Source organism: Ranitomeya imitator, chromosome 2, assembly GCF_032444005.1.
Source record: "Ranitomeya imitator isolate aRanImi1 chromosome 2, aRanImi1.pri, whole genome shotgun sequence".
NCBI classification, from domain to species: domain Eukaryota; kingdom Metazoa; phylum Chordata; class Amphibia; order Anura; family Dendrobatidae; genus Ranitomeya; species Ranitomeya imitator.
The window spans coordinates 744,190,540-744,207,501 of record NC_091283.1 but is presented as its reverse complement, the minus strand read 5'-3'; the positions used below and the strand labels follow the sequence as shown (position 1 = coordinate 744,207,501).

Below are 16,962 nucleotides of genomic sequence, written 5' to 3'. Positions count from 1 at the left end.
TCACTTTTTTGTGAATCTGCAGCGTTTTTGTACCCATTCCATTATAGAAAACCGCAGAAGTAAAAAACGCAGCAAATCCGCAAGAAAACCGCAGGCAAAACGCACAAAAAACTCGACAAATCCGCAGGTGCGTTTTCTGCCAGGAGAGGCAGAATCCGCACCAGAAATTCCTAAGGCTAATCCGCAATGTGTGCACATAGCCGAAAAGTTCTCTTTAATACACATGTGTGAACGAGCCCTAACTCTGTTAACACAGCTATTGGTGACAGCAATGGATGCTTCCACTCTTATTGCAAAGGTAATGGGGACTGTTCTGTTTATACTGTATGTAGGTAATATATGAGATCTAAGGCAATAAAGATAAACCATATTAAATTAGAGAAATTCAGTAAAAACAAAAAAAAACACAAAAAAAAAAACTACCGGTATTAGGCTATGTTCACAAGTTGCGTTTTTGCTATGTCTTTTGGTGCTTTTCATGCAAATTTCAAGATGCATTTTACAGTAGCAGCAAAAGCTATGACATTTCAGGAATCTCATGCACACACATACTGCAGCCTTTTTGTTGACTGCAGCATGTCACTTCTTTCAGTGATTTTGCAGCGTTTTTTCACCCATAGAAAGCAATGAGTAAGTGCAAAAACGCAGGTATCACGTTTTGATGCATTTTGGGTGCAAAAACCTAAGTTGCATCATGTTTTATGGGGGCACTAAACTTTATCAGCATATGCACAAGAGACAGAAACGGAGCAAATATGCAGCAAAAAAATGCAGGAAAACCTGCTTGTAAACGTCTTACTGGGAAGAGAGCGGGATTTACCTGCAGGGAAAAAAAACGTAGTAAAAACGCATGGTGTGAACAGAGCCTTACAATAGAATTATATGTATGTTATTTATTGTACATTGCTGTTCGCATGAAGGTTTGAAGAAAAGAGCACATTAAAATCAGAATAAAATTGTAAACTTATATTTTTAGGATATGTAGAAATGATCCTTGTGAACACTTGTAAGTAATAAATGTAGCATTTGTCTAGACAACTTTAAAGACTGATGGAGGTTTTCTGGGGTCCTTCAACGTAAGAAATGGCAATTAGCTCCCACGGAATCCTTCAAGCAGCAGAAATGATGACTTCTATCCATCAGTTACATGCAGCCAATCAATGGCCTCGGTTGTATAGTTTACATGTACAATATGTGACTGCCGAGTGCAGTGAACGAGTACAGCGGTCATGTTATCTTGTAACATTTCCTATTTAAAGAGCAAAATTTGCAAAATCTGGAAAAACACCTTTAAACATAAAAAAAAAAAAAAAAGATATAAAGTTCAAGGGACTGTTGAGTATCTTTACCATTTATTGTAAAGCCCGCCATATACATAAGACCGCTGCTGGCCAAATATACAGTACAGACAAAAAGTTTGGACACACCTTCTCATTTAAAGATTTTTCTGTATTTTCATGACTATGAAAATTGTACATTCACACCGAAGGCATTCAAACTATGAATTAACACATGTGGAATTATATACTTAAACAAGTGTGAAACTGAAATTATGTCTTATATTCTAGGTTTTCCAAAGTAGCCACCTTTTGTTTTGATGACTGCTTTGCACACTCTTGGCATTCTCTTGATCAGAGGTGTCAAACTGCATTCCTCGAGGGCCGCAAACAGGTCATGTTTTCAGGATTTCCTTGTATTGCACAAGGTGCTGGAATCATTCTGTGCAGGTGATTAAATTATCACCTGTGCAATACAAGGAAATCCTGAAAACATGACCTGTTTGCGGCCCTCGAGGAATGCAATTTGACACCTCTGCTCTTGATGAGCTTCAAGAGGTAGTCACCGGGAATGGTCTTCCAATATTCTTGAAGGAGTTCCCAGAGATGCTTAGCACTTGTCGGCCCTTTAGCCTTCACTCTGCGGTCCAGCTCACCCCAAACCATCTCGATGGTTCAGGTTCAGGTCTGGTGACTGTGGAGGCCAGGTCATCTGGCTTGGCACCTCATCACTCTCCTTCTTGGTCAAATAGCCCTTACACAGCCTGGAGGTGTGTTTGGGGTCATTGTCCTGTTGAAAAATAAATGATGGTCCAAATAAATGCAAACCGGATGGAATAGCATGCCGCTGTAAGATGCTGTGGTAGCCATGCTGGTTCAGTATGCCTTCAATTTTGAATATATCCCCAACAGTGTCACCAGCAAAGCACCCCCACACCATCACACCTCCTCCTCCATGTTTCACGGTGGGAACCAGGCATGTAGAGTCCATCCATTCACCTTTTCTGTGTTGCACAAAGACACGGTGGTTGGAACCAAAGATCTCAAATTTGGATTCATCAGACCAAAGCACAGATTTCCACTGGTCTAATGTCCATTCCTTGTGTTCTTTAGCCCAAACAAGTCTCTTCTGCTTGTTACCTGTCCTTAGCAGTGGTTTCCTAGCAACTATTTTACCATGAAGGCCTGCTGCACAAAGTCTCCTCTTAACAGATGTTGTAGAGATGTGTCTGCTGCTAGAACTCTGTGTGGCATTGACCTGGTCTCTAATCTGAGCTGCTGTTAACCTGCAATTTCTGAGGCTGGTGACTTGGATAAACTTATCCTCAGAAGCAGAGGTGACTCTTGGTCTTCCTTTCCTGCGGCGATCCTCATGTGAGCCAGTTTCTTTGTAGCGCTTGATGGTTTTTGCCACTGCACTTGGGGACACTTTCAAAGTTTTCCCAATTTTTTCGGACTGACTGACCTTCATTTCTTAAAGTAATGATGGCCACTCGTTTTTCTTTACTTAGCTGCTTTTTTCTTGCCATAATACAAATTCTAACCGTCTATTCAGTAGGACTATCAGCTGTGTATCCACCAGACTTCTGCACAACACAACTGATGGTCCCAACCCCATTTATAAGGCAAGAAATCCCACTTACTAAACCTGACAGGGCACACCTGTGAAGTGAAAACCATTTCCGGTGACTACCTCTTGAAGCTCATCAAGAGAATGCCAAGAGTGTGCAAAGCAGTTATCAAAGCAAAAGGTGGCTACTTTGAAGAACCTAGAATATAAGACATAATTTCAGTTGTTTCACACTTGTTTGTTAAGTATATAATTCCACATGTGTTAATTCATAGTTTTGATGACTTCAGTGTGAATGTACAATTTTCATAGTCATGAAAATACAGAAAAATCTTTAAATGAGAAGGTGTGTCCAAACTTTTGGTCTGTAGTTCGTCCAAACATTCGTCCGGCAGCTATCTCAGCCATACACAGGAGTGCTTGTTCGGCAGAGCGCTTCTGTGTTTTCTATGAGTAAGCTGTTAGACATATCTGGAGTAGGCCTATCTCAAGGAGAACAATGGTATCGGTAGTTCGAAATCAGACATGCTGGATCAGTATAATCCCCAACAATAAATTGTCCAGGGCTCACATACACATTAGACTGTAGACTGAATCCATCAATATCTGCCAGTTCACCTGTCATTAGTCTAATGTGTATAGGGGCCTTTAGACCTTAAAAAAAGTATATTTGAAAAGCAACAAATCTAAAAGACAAAACACAAAATATTACAAGCTATTTTTTTTAGGACACTGGATCCAAAGCCTCTGCTCCCCACAGACATGTAGATATTAGGAGACATATTCATTGGTTTCTAAAACATTGTACTTCATGGGAATTGTAATGTGGTAGCTTAAGCTGCATTTTTGTGCCTCGTGTCCATGCGAACTTCTGATCGGAAAACTTAGAAACCTTTAGCTAGTACCGTATGTATGTACAAAGTGAAAACCAGTCACTGAACACAAGTTTAGGCTTCACACTAAGGAACAATTCTGGCATCTGTTGCCAATATTATTTCTTCTCTTCCCAAAAAGAAAGAAGAAAGAAGAGAGAGAAGCCGAGAGCTGCTCAGCATGCAAAGTATAGTTAGTAGCACATCAATGGAAAAAAAAACTCCACATCAGGGTCAAATGGGTCTCCATGCCATACTTCACCACTAGGGTACACAACATGTCCTGCCCCCGAGCATGCAGGCATTGGCATGCAGTCTCATCAGGGGCAGGAGAATATGACAAGGGAGGGAAAAGAAAGTCAAAAAGAGAGGAAATCAGTAGGGGAAAAATCAGATTGAGGATTATAGTAATTGGGGTTCGGGTCAACTCATGCCACGTACCTTGCTCAGCCAAGTTGGCAGCACTGGTGGCGGCTGCAACGGGGGCGGAGCTCTGCCTGCCAACTGATTGGACAAAATCATTCAGTGGGAGGAGCCACAACAATGCAACAGAAAACCAAATGAGCAACAATAAAGGCAAGATGCAAGTCAAATAAGCATTGATTAAAGAAAGTATGACAAAAATAAACAGAATTGTATGAAGCTTTAATAGACTTTAAATGCACATGTATATTATTTTCACAATTGCCCAGAGAATTGTTGGGGTGGACCTTGCAAAGCACAAAAGACTCTTCCTTTTCTGTGATGCTAGGATGAAAAACACTAGAAATATTTCACTCTCAAGCACTGAGTGGTAGCCAAGATTGTATGCAATAGCAAGCATTCACTTTCAGGTTCATATCAGGTGGCTAACAACCAGACAACAAGCAAAGGATGCCAAGAGATGCAACATCCGCACCTGCTGGGTCTTCCTTTTTCTCTCTTCGGTTGACAGCACCTAGTTTTCAATTATAGAAGACCTATTAGATACGATGTGATTACAATGCATCGGCATGCTGCATCTTGCATTGCACTGACACACTCTATAGAATGCCACAGTCAAGCAGATCTCAATGATTCTTGTGTGCTCGCAAAGTTCCCCGACCTTCTCAAGCAAAATACACAGCAAAAAAAAATCTACTGCAACAAGCCAAGAGGATAGGGCAGCGTAGCAGGTCAGTAGGATGAATGGGCTTTTGAGGAATGAAGAGACTGTGGGAAGAGGAAGGAAATGTGGCAAAAAGCCAGTGGTTCCACTCTACCGAATCTCTGTACCGGATAAGGCATTGGAGGCGAGAAAAAAAGTGTCTAAAGTGTGTTTTGTAGGTGTTAAAAAAAAGTGAGAAATTATAGGACAGAAAAAGTGAGAACAAGAAAAAAATGTCACGACTGTAAACGTTAAGGCACTGTGGTTTTCTGCATGAAAATGGTCACAAAAAAGTGTCTGTGTTGCCAACAGCAGTCAACATGTACCACATACACTAAAGTTTGGTCGTTTTGGGTCACACAGCCACTTTTTTCTTATAACAAACATGGGGCATTTTATCACTGCCCAAAAGGGGTAATGAGGCTCTGTTCACATCTGCGCGGAGAACTTTTCACCAATTGCATCATCTTCAAGAATTGAATTTCTGTGATAAATACAAAGCTCGATGCCGAAAAGAAACATGATGCAATCGATAGTGAGTCTTCAACGGAGATGAGAACAGAGATTTAAACCGGTTCTGGATTTTTTAAATTCTTCAGATCAATGCATTTGTCAAACAGCAGTAGCAATATCAGCATGCAAAAGGCGACAAAAGGCTTTATTTGCCTGGCTCACTCATGAAGCGTAAGCATATGGGCATATCTGAAATTTACTATGGTACAGAAATGCCCATTAACCACCATCTAGAATACGAACAAGTGGAGCAGCAGAGAACAATTGCAGCTATAGCAATCCATGCAGCTGGAATGAGGCCCATGACCTAAAAGGAAAAAAAACTTGTGTCCAACAGCACCATTATTGTGGCTCTATTGATTTACCAAGGCCATTGTCTGATTGTATATGAACCATAAAAGAAGTGAAACATGTCATATACAGTATTTACACCAAATTCAAGTTAATAAGACTTTGGTCTCATCACAAATCCTGAAGGCATCTTAAGTTACCTAGAACAAAAGAGCTGCACCAAGTTTGGGGAAAACTCATCCCTTAGCAATTTGCCATTGAAAACTGTGGGGGAAAAGCTACTTTTGAGTACTGTAGAAGAGCAAAGTACTTCACAATGTAAAAAATCTGAAAATCTATTGTGTGTCAATGTAGCCCAAGAATATATTTAGCAGTCCATCTTGTGAGGGAGTAAACGGTAGATATTTTCGGACTTATACTTGCCCAGTTAGTATAAAAAAGCATAGTAGTCTTCCCTTCAAGTCTGGTTATTAAACAAAAACCAACAACATCTCAAAGACCGATTCATTAAGACCGACGTTTCATACGTCAGTCCTAATGTTGGACGTGCAGGAGTAAGACACGCCTAATTTATTAAAACGTGCAAGCCCTATCCCAGTCACTTTGGTAGATCAGGCCAGAACTTCAAGTTGAGCAAAAGTTTTGTGACTTTTCAAAGTGTTTTTTCACCCAGAAATCTGATTAAAACATTTGATGAGTCACGGCCTTAGAGATCGAAAACCAGTGTGGGACGCAGCCTCTTCTTCATGGTGGGCATACCATAAAGTGACTGCTGCTGACTCTGCCCCCATGAATGATGCTCCTCATTGTGCTCCCCTTATCCAGCTCTTAGGGACATATCACACTGTATGCCTATACATTAGGATGCCTGGCAGTCTTATATCAATGGTAGAAGATTGGAGTGACAGTACTTTTTTTTAGTAAATGTTAATTTTTAGCCAATTCTAAATCTGTAATAATTGTTAGGGTTCCTGTGTTAATCTAACCTCTAACCCTCTTAAAATTAATAGTATAAACTGAATAATCTTTCATGACAAACCCCATCTTTACTCATATAATGGAGTCTTTAGATAATGATAATATGATAAATCATATTGTACATCATATCAGAACTGGGACCATGTAGAGATTTCCTCTATGAAATCTGCTGTGAATTGGGTCATTTTGCTGCAGTGAATATGAACACAAGACCGTGCCAATCCCATATTCTACATCTGACCTTTTCACAAAGTTGATATCAAATCACCAAATGTCCGAATATCAAAAAAAAGGGGGCACTTCAATACAACTACACAACTAGTCCCATGTCCATCTGCATGAGACAAAGAAGAGATCCCACAAAGTATACTACGATTAAAAACAATATTTTATTCACAATAATTCAAAACAATTGAAATACAACAGGAATAACCGTAATAGGGGACGCCAAGTGACCAATGCAAATGACTACAGCATAAAGGCACATCATTTAACCAAAAATAATGTTCATAAATGACAATCATGAATAACATGGATACCCAAAGATCCGAAGACAGTGGTATATAGTTGGCCGCTGAAATATCACCCACACATAGGATGGCGAAGTTCTGCAGGCATATAAGTATACACACGGATACAAAGAATCCCAAATATAAAAGGGCAATTATTTTAAATCCAAATATGCCTGCAGAACTTCGCCATCCTATGTGTGGGTGATATTTCAGCGGCCAACTATATACCACTGTCTTCGGATCTTTGGGTATCCATGTTATTCATGATTGTCATTTATGAACATTATTTTTGCTTAAATGATGTGCCTTTATGCTGTAGTCATTTGCATTGGTCACTTGGCGTCCCCTATTACGGTTATTCCTGTTGTATTTCAATAGTTTTGAATTATTGTGAATAAAATATTGTTTTTAATCGTAGTATACTTTGAGGGATCTCTTCTTTGTCTCATGCAGATGGACATGGGACTAGTTGTGTAGTTGATATCAAGACAACAAAATGTTTGGATGTAGATTATGTTGTATTGTTCCTGTCTAGTGTCTTTTTTTGCCCTTTTGATTTACTTGTATATATATAGGGCTGAAAAGGAATAAATGTTCATGTTCTCTGGACAGACAAAAGCAGAAACAAACTAATTCCTTCATGGTACTAATGAAAGCAGATATCAAATGACAACAAAAAAAAGTCCTCCAAAGCTATGCAAGTGCTTGAATTGAAATGATTGAAGTGAAGGAAATCTGAGAAGAAGGAATTTATGGAAAAGGCCTAAACAATAAATTCATGGGGTAGAGAGGTTTGTAACATTAAGTTTACATAACCTGTTAGAAGTAGACCCTCATTATTTATCACAGTAAAGAGTGGGTACAAAGGCATCTAGAGCAGGGGTCCCCAACTCCAATCCTCAAGGCCCACCAACATGTCATGTGTTCAGGATTTCCTTAGTCTTGCCCACGTAATAATTGCATCACCTGTGCAATGCAAAGGAAATCCTGAAAACATGACCTGTTGGTGGGCCTTGAGGACTGGAGTTGGGGACCCCTGATCTAGAGGACTTGCCAGGTTGAACCCCTGGGTTTCCATACAGATTTTTGGCAATCACTGGTGGTCCTAGGAGCAAGAAGCCCCATTATCGGCTTATAATCACAGAAACATACTGACAAAAATAAAAGGTCTAAAGCCGACGACCCCTTTAAGCTTTAAAATGGAATCAATAGTGAATTCAACGTGTCCTTTTTATGTGCCAGAACTGCTTGGAATAATGTCCGTTCATATCTGAAAAGAGCCAAATACCAAGGCAGTCAGTAGTTTCTAAGATCAGCAATGAGAAAAGACAATGACCACAAAAAGAATTATTAATACACGGAAGGCACAGACATGAAAGTGATGCGTGCAACTTTCGAAGAAAATTCCACTCATGGTTAGATCATGGAAAATATTCCTTGTCGCTTATACACAGCGTGTGCCAGAAACAAAAATACAATTAACACACAGAGCTCAGAAGAAGTAGGAACCCGCTCAGACACTGGGACCTGAGGGAGGAAAGTCTTTATTAGGTCAGAACAAAACATTAAACTACAGCAAGAGTTAAAATATCTGCACCCTAAGTGCTCCTTCTCACCCCCTGTAGGTTTCGGGATATGCTCAGCAAGCCGTGTCACCGTAGTAGATGATGAACTGCCCAACCCAAAATAATAAAACAATATATGACCCAATAACAAATTGCTATTACATAACTAAACAGTTGTTCAGTCCTTGGCTTTCATGGAATACGAGTCCCTACATGGAAACGTTAATGTTAGTAATATTTACTAAAATTGTTCCTTCTGTTGCCAAATGTTAGGTAGTACATCATTAAAAATCCACAGGAAAGTACAGCGAGTCTTATATGTATTCTTTATCTAAGTAGGTAAAATTATAATATTCAAGAGCACCTTTAATTGTCTTTAGAGCCTGCAAGATCACGACAGCACTAATGAGATCCCTACAACATAGACATTTGGAAGCAGCTTTTCTTAAAAGTGTGAACCAAGATATTCCTGAGTTATTCTTCCCAGAAATTAATTCATAAACTTAGCGTTATGTCCATATAGAGACGTTTATCCGATCAGTGCTGACTGTGCTGGACACGCCCCATTGACAATCTAGTGGTCATCCATTTCTAGGACTGATCACACAGGAATGCAGAGTTTTAAGAAAAATGCTGCAGAAAGATTTTATTAGCATTTACTAAAACAGTGTAAAAAAAATAGTTAAAGGCGTTTTCCAAGAATAGTTTGTCAAGGAGCTTTACTCACCCACAGTTATTCCAGCGCTGCCACCAGTCTTTAACAGGCTGCAGTGGTAATATTGGGACAACTGCGCATGTGACCACTGCAGCCAATTACTGGACTTTGCGAGGCATACTGCGGTAGTTGGTATGAGACCACTGATCCCAGTGATTGGCTGCAGTGGTCACAAGTGCTGTAGTTGTAACATTAGTGCCGCAGCCTGTCAAAGACCGGGGATAAAAGTGGAGAGGCATGGCTGGAACAGTGGTGGGTGAGTAATCTCAGCTTGGTATTGGTAATCTTGGCAAGCCCGTGACGTTAAAAAAAATATTTTTTACATTTGTTACCTACTATTAATAAATCATTTTTAATATGAACACTGTTGTGTGACCTCCATGCTTTTATAGGAAGAGCGAATTAGGCAAGTTATGAGTTTCCTGCTAAAAAAAAGACCACCTAAGTGACATCAGAACGCAAATCAATTATCAAAAAATATTACATACAAATAAACAGCAATTTCAATACATAAAAACTGGAAAACAGACATCAAGCAATCTTGATCCTAATGATACAGAGTAAAATTCTAAGCGAGAAAGTAAACTAAAAAATAAAACAAAAATGTAGAAATTTGTGTCTATGGGAGTCAGATAGGCACAGAGTTTACCTAGCAAGGTCCAAAGAAAGAGCCCTGATTGTACAAAGGGCCTCACAATGCCCCGAACACTTCTTTGTGTGTACTCCATTATATACAATCAATATAAAGTTTACATGAGCAATTACCGTAAATAAATTAAACCGATCAAAATCAGAGGCGCCTGCTTCCACCCCTACAGAACGGATCCAATACTGAAGATAATAGCAGTATACAAGTGTATATCCGAGCACCTTGTGGAAAGACCGGCCCAAGCAGATTTTGTAGTGTGGACATGGAAATACAGAGAAAAGCACCAAAGTCGGAGTACACAGGTTCCCCAGGAAATTAAAGCATTTGCTGTAAGCATAAGATTATAAGGTAAGATGGCTACTAATCAGGAGTAATACCCACTGCTGTGCGTGTGCACATACTGATGTAAGACTCGTCCCTATGACATCACATGCTATACGTGACATCACAGAGCCACATATAATCCATGGCTGCCAGCTCTACATAGATTTGTGCGTAACAACTCCAGGGTCCAGCAGCAATATGCACAATGGCACACCCTGGCATGTAGATGCATGTGGCCCATTATACCCGCGAGGGATTAGCAGACCCATATACCCACACATCCCAGTATGTACTATGTACATGACTGCGTTATTATGGTCACTGCCTCCGCTCCGGTTCGCACATCTGTGTGTATGCAGATAACAGAGATGGCCTTTAGCACATGTACAGCCGGACGCCATGGATCATGAGTCCACAGGATAATATCACAGGACAGCTAAGATATGACGCCACATGGCCGCCTCTGAGCTATATTCTTCACAGACAGCAGTGGACAATATGCAGCGAGGACCAGTGACACAATTCATGCACAACATTTACATTAATAAGTGCCTCAAATCTTCATTATATGTTTTTGGCAAAACACATCAAACCGTCTCCCTGCCTCATTATCTGGAAGATCTTATTCTTTAGCAAACCTTCACCATGCATACTTTTTTTTCCATTACGGATTTGTTGCAATGCTTCTTGTATTGCAAGCTGGGCTTACCTGAAAAATTTCGGGAAACCAGCATTGTAGTAAGAATTGCACCCTATGAAACAAAAATAGAAAAGTGACTCACATTTTAACACGTCCAGAACGCCAATTACAATGTACAACTAAACATCGCTCTGATCCACACACTGCAGAAGCTGGCCAGCAGAGAGGAGGTTAACAGTGATGAGCGAACGTGCTGGGATGAGGTGTTACCTGAGCATGCTCGGGTACTAAACGAGTGACTTCAAAGTGCTCTAAAAATACGTTTGAGTCCCTGCGTCTGTTTTACAGCAGCAGCAAGTGCAGGGATTTCCCGCAAGCCCTGCATGTATTGTGGCTGTCGAACAGCGGGGAGACATACAGGTGCGGAGACATGAACGTATTATTCGAGCATGCGGAAGACACACTTAGAACATGAGCATGCACCAGGACGGTCGCTCCTCATCGCTACCCGATTTTAATTTTTCATGTTGAGAATTTCAACCCTTTTAATAAGCGGCTTGAAATCTGCAGTCAGTCCACAACGAAATCCTAACATGTTCAGATTTGGTGAAAGATTTTGCGAAAATCGAGTTTTTTTTTTTTTTTAAATTAAGGTCATGTCCCACTTGAATATATTATCAAGAAACATAGTTATTAAGGTTGAAGGAAGACATTAAGTCCATCTAGTTCAACCCATAGCCTAGCCTAACATGCCCTAACATCTAAAAAGTTTCCTCCATTTCAACATTTTAGCACAAGAGCAGCTTTCGGAGAGACCATTGAATCAACCAGATATCCGCTTCCTGTAACTGGAGGACCGCGATCGTGCTCGGGTTAACCTGTATGGTCACTGGAACTTAAAACTGTCCACAAAGGTGAGCAGTTCTGCAAGGTTTGTACATAGCTGACAATGGTGTTGCTCATCCGTACACTTGGCATTGTGGCAGTGAAACTTACTTTAAGCTTTCTCCGGGCATTGAACTTCCTCAAACACTCCACGGTCTCTTGTCTGTGCATCATTGAGGCCACTGTTGATCGTTGCTAAAACGAAAAAAAAAAAAAAATTATTAAGTAGGGGGAAAAAAAAAAAAAAAAGAAACACAAACTCAACCAAGTCATGAACTAAGAAATTCCGTATGACAGGAAATTAATATTCCTCACGCAGATTTGGCAATCAGGGCTGTTTCGGTATTTCCAATACATGATTTCTGGATTCAATACTTTCAAACACTACGACACTAAATAGCAATCCTTTTTACTGGTGTAATGTGTCAATGAGGCAATTAGATGGGGTTCTGACATTGGGCAAGAAAGAAGCGCTACTCTCGGCAGGGGAGCATGCGCCATAACCCGGCCATAGGGCTTAGTGCACACGCTCAGCTATGTCGGAGGAAGTCCCCGCTCCCACGTACATAGGTCTTATATACATAAAGCCACCCACTGATTGCAGGATGGCACAACTTACGCAGACCCACGGATGCTTCAATGCCTGATCGGCTGTGATGCGTTTTGCAGGATTTATTGTCAACATCTGATTGATTAAATTCTTAGCTTCAGGGGTGACCGTGTCCCACTCAGGTGAAGGGAACTAAGAACCAAGAATTACAAGAAACAAAGCCTAAATATTAAAACTATAGCAGAATTGTAAAAAACCCAATGGACCCAATATAAACTGTCACCCTCCGCCCGCCCGCTCCCATATCTGTGTAATACAAAGCAGCAGGTATGGACATAATCATCAGTACAACACTACAGTGTACGCTGTGGATTAGCGAGAAGGCAAGCACTGGGCTTCAGAAAAGGTGTAAGACAATTACATGCTTTGCTAGAGGCTTTTATTAAATGCACAGTTTCAATGAAATCAAGGAGTACAAGCACGGTATTCCTAGAAAACGCAGCCGTGGAAAGTACATCACTGGAAAATCAGTCATGTATGCGATCGATAAAGGGCGAGAGGGTTCAAAAACGTAACCATGTAGACCCTGCAAACGATGAGAAAGGTTAAGTTTAACCTCATCAAGCCTCCTTTTATTTATTTTTTTGAATTCCTTGCATAGCGCCACCCTTATCCATGGGCTTTCTCTGGTATTGCAGCTCAAGCTCAGTAGGTCAATAAAAAAAAACATAAATAGAGTCTTTATGCTCCTACTTACATCATATGCTCCAGCTTTGATCTGTTGGTAAAGTTTATGTTGATCTTCATCCCAGAATGGAGGATAACCCACTAGTAATATGTACAGAATGACCCCTAAAGTGAACCAAGAAAATAAAACGAAAAAATAAAAATGACTTTTCAGCTTCACTTGTTTTCTATGTCACGAGTCGTGAAGTTGAGGCTCAAACACACTGATATAATGGATGCAATGAGCAGAGAGCACAAGCCGTCCTGTATTTAGGATCTATGGTCTCCCCGTTCATTCTTGTACGGTCTGCACCTCTCACTATCTATAATAGGGGGGATTCTTACCACAAGCCCATATGTCAACTGGCTTTCCATAGGGATCTTTTCTCAACACCTCTGGGGAGAGGTAACCTGGTGTACCAGCAAAGCCTGCAAGACACAACAATGATGGATCTCACTCTCCGGACGACACTGGCGGCCATACAATACTGTATAGAAATTACCAAGAGTTCCTGGATACATTGTATAATACCTACCCTGGGTATAATTCACTATTGTTTACAAAGTAGCTAAATGGAGAGTAAACATTTAGACCAAGAACTAAATGCAACATAAAGCATTCTCAGACTTACCAAACCATGCTTGTTGGTCTCCCTGAACTTCAATGGCAAGACCAAAATCAGCAAGTTTCACAGCAGCACCCTTGCATTTACTAGCCAGCAACAGGTTTTCAGGCTACAGAAAGAAAAGTAACAAAAGATCAAATATAAAAGTCTACGGACTTGGTAGAAGAATAACTATATCCTGTATATTATGATTGACGTGTAATGACTGCAGCAACCACTAGGTGGCGATCACCGCATTCTGATGCAGTATTGCAGGTGCCATTATCCGCCAATACCTGACGGTCTAGTGTCTTGTCTGACATCTGCTTAGCCCAAGAGGCTTATGTGTAAGAGCTTACGTGTAAGAAGGTGTAATGCTGCGGTGAGGGAAAAAACTCTGCTAAAGAAGGAAAGAGGAAATGAAAGCGGAAAAAGGAAGAATGGGAAGCACAAAGAGGAGGAAAGGAGATCATTAACATTCAAGATCCAAGACTAAACTAGACGCACATCAAAAGCGGAAACAGCGACCGCATGATCATACAGTATATACAGTGTAGCTGCTGTATACATGACGGCAACATTCATGGTCACCACCTTCGGTTCCTCGACACGAGAGTTTGCAGCAAATGCTACCAGGCACATCTGCACAATGAATGGGAAGGCTACCTTAAGATCCCGATGCACAATATCATGTTGGTGAATGTGATTGACGCTTTCCAGGATCTGGTGAATACAGTGGCTATGGGAAAAAAAAATATATATATTAATTTAGTTGTGAACATCCAAAATAAATACTATCCTCGCAGACATATAGATTCAGAGCTGCATATGACACCCGATAGGAATCCTGTTCATAGCGTATCTTATCCTAGATTTAATATGATTAGGCACTATCGGGACTATTGGATTTCCACCAATATTAGATGACCATGCTGCAGGATCTGGCTTTCATTTTGCTCATTTCCGACTTTGCTCAACTAAATAACACAGACGCTTCAGTCTCACTATCCTGTGCAGAAACATTACTGCAGTGAGGCCGCTCCTTCCTCCATCATCATGATTTCCCATCAAGCCACTATTTACGCAGGAAAGTGGCACTTGGTTATACTATATCTAGCGGCACATTGATTGATCTAGCGGCACATTGATTGATCTAGCGGCACATTGATTGATCTAGCGGCACATTGATTTATCTAGCGGCACATTGATTTATCTAGCGGCACCTGGTTTTCTCGGGCCCTGCTTTTTGCAGTACCTGTTCTGCAATTGCACCAGGGAGACACTCTGTGCCATATTTTAGGGGTTTAATAACAAAATAGTTAGAAGAAATAATATATCCCTTGAAAAAAAAACTTTTTTTTTTTTTTTTTTTTATTCGTTACTCAAATACATCCCTCAATAAAGGCACCATACAGAGAGTAAGTCCCTGTAGGTGAAATAACTGGTTGATGGTAGGTATGCCAGGAAGGATATCCATAGAAATCCCTGATTTAATTCCCTACATAACCACAGAGGTTGGCACCCTGTATGTGATGAATGAAATACGGAGTCTGCTCCTCCTCATCTTTCCCTTCTGACCTAAGGTTCCAGGTGTTAATGAAGCAGGTCACCAAGCTACCCCGAAGGGCTGCTAGATGAGAAATATGGGAGTGTAGAATGCAGACATACGTTAATATATTCAGTCACCAAACAAAACAGGAATCAACTATTGCACACTACAATGCAGTGTAGATATTATTATTATTATTATTATTGCCAGTTGGCTACTATAATTCACAGCAAGGAAATGCACGTGTTAATATCACAATATTATCCCGCGCAGCAATAGAACTGCTTGCTGTGGAGATCAGAAATACAGATATTACTACCCAAAGCTAGCTAACTATTTTAGATATACATTTATCTAATAGGAATAAAGGCACGCAGCTTAATACATAGACTATCAGTTACATACATAGATATATATAACTAATGAGATCAGATCTAGTAGTAAACCTACTTTCTGTAGAAGACTGCCTAGTCAACAGGCGCTATTGGCTGAGGAAGCTAATAATGGACTCAGAGTACCATTTATCCATTGGCTATTAAGAGAAATAAGAGATTTTTGTAGATATTAGTGCAGCTGCTCGCTGCAAGGACTGCGAACCATAAATGCAGTTAGTGTATAGTCACTATGACAAGTGGTACACACTATGATGAGTATTTTGATAAGAATGTCTACAATACATGTGCTAGTGCACACATCGTGCCTCGACTTGTTTTTACTCTCCATCAAGGGTTATCACGAGGCTGTGGGCACTTCTGGATTAGTCTCCACATAAGATATAATGATACCACAAAGACGCCAGCATATAAAATCTGCATACTACACTCCCATATTTTTAATCCAGCAGCCCTTAAAAGTGCTTTCTTCCCCCAAGAACAAAGTTCATTTTAATCAATAGATGATGGAATAATAATGTCCACAATTGGATGTTAAAGGGAACATGTCACCAGGTTTGGCCGATCAGAGATACGGGGTCACCACCTTTCAGGGCTGATATACAGCATTCTATAATGCTGTATATCTGCCCCCAACCCGACCTGCAAGAGAAGAAAACTTACTTTTATTATACTTACCTGCAGGGCGGTCCGGTCCGTTGGGCGTCGATGGTCTTGGTCCTGCGCCTCCCACCTTCTTACGATCCCCCCATCCTCCTGCTTGCTTCGTGTGGATGACGCATCCCTTCGTCATCCACACAGTCTTCTCGGCACAGCGCCCCTGTGCAGGTGTACTTCTCTGCCCTGTCGAGGGCAGAGCAAAGTACTGTAGTGCGAATGCGCTGGGTCTCTGACCTTTCCTGGCACCTCAACAGGGCAAAGAAGCACGCCTGCACAGGAGCGCGGTGTCGAGGAGACGCATCATCCACACGAAGCAAGCAGAAGGGTTGCATCGCAAGAAGGAGCGAGGCGCCGGACCAAAAAGAGCGACACCCATCGGACTGGACCGCCCCGCAGGTTAGTATAATAAAAGTTATTTTTCTTCTCTTGCAGGTTGGGTCGGGGAAGAATACTAGCAAAAAGGCAAAGATGCTTTACTACCTAGGCCTCCAAACAGGATGCAGTAGACCCATGTAGTTAAGATGGCGACAACACAGGCACAGAAATACCGATGAGGCAACTAC

The 16,962-nt window shown here is 40.9% G+C and overlaps 1 protein-coding gene across 17 annotated transcripts in view; it reads right to left on the bottom strand.

Annotated features, from left to right (window-relative positions):
* CAMK2G (calcium/calmodulin dependent protein kinase II gamma) overlaps nucleotides 1–16,962 on the bottom strand; it is a 289,929-nt gene that overhangs the window by 61,414 nt on the left and 211,553 nt on the right. For 8 of the 17 annotated variants that reach the window (XM_069753267.1, XM_069753261.1, XM_069753255.1 and 5 more), the window contains exons 6-13: nucleotides 14,465–14,537; nucleotides 13,826–13,928; nucleotides 13,539–13,622; nucleotides 13,225–13,319; nucleotides 12,537–12,659; nucleotides 12,029–12,112; nucleotides 11,102–11,144; nucleotides 4,161–4,223 (exon numbers count right to left, since the gene is read on the bottom strand). In XM_069753267.1, coding sequence (XP_069609368.1) covers nucleotides 4,161–4,223; nucleotides 11,102–11,144; nucleotides 12,029–12,112; nucleotides 12,537–12,659; nucleotides 13,225–13,319; nucleotides 13,539–13,622; nucleotides 13,826–13,928; nucleotides 14,465–14,537 — 668 coding nt within the window. Of the gene's footprint in view, nucleotides 1–4,160; nucleotides 4,224–4,617; nucleotides 4,657–11,101; nucleotides 11,145–12,028; nucleotides 12,113–12,536; nucleotides 12,660–13,224; nucleotides 13,320–13,538; nucleotides 13,623–13,825; nucleotides 13,929–14,464; nucleotides 14,538–16,962 lie in introns of all 17 variants that reach the window. The other 9 variants (XM_069753268.1, XM_069753271.1, XM_069753265.1 and 6 more) reach the window with 2 other exon arrangements.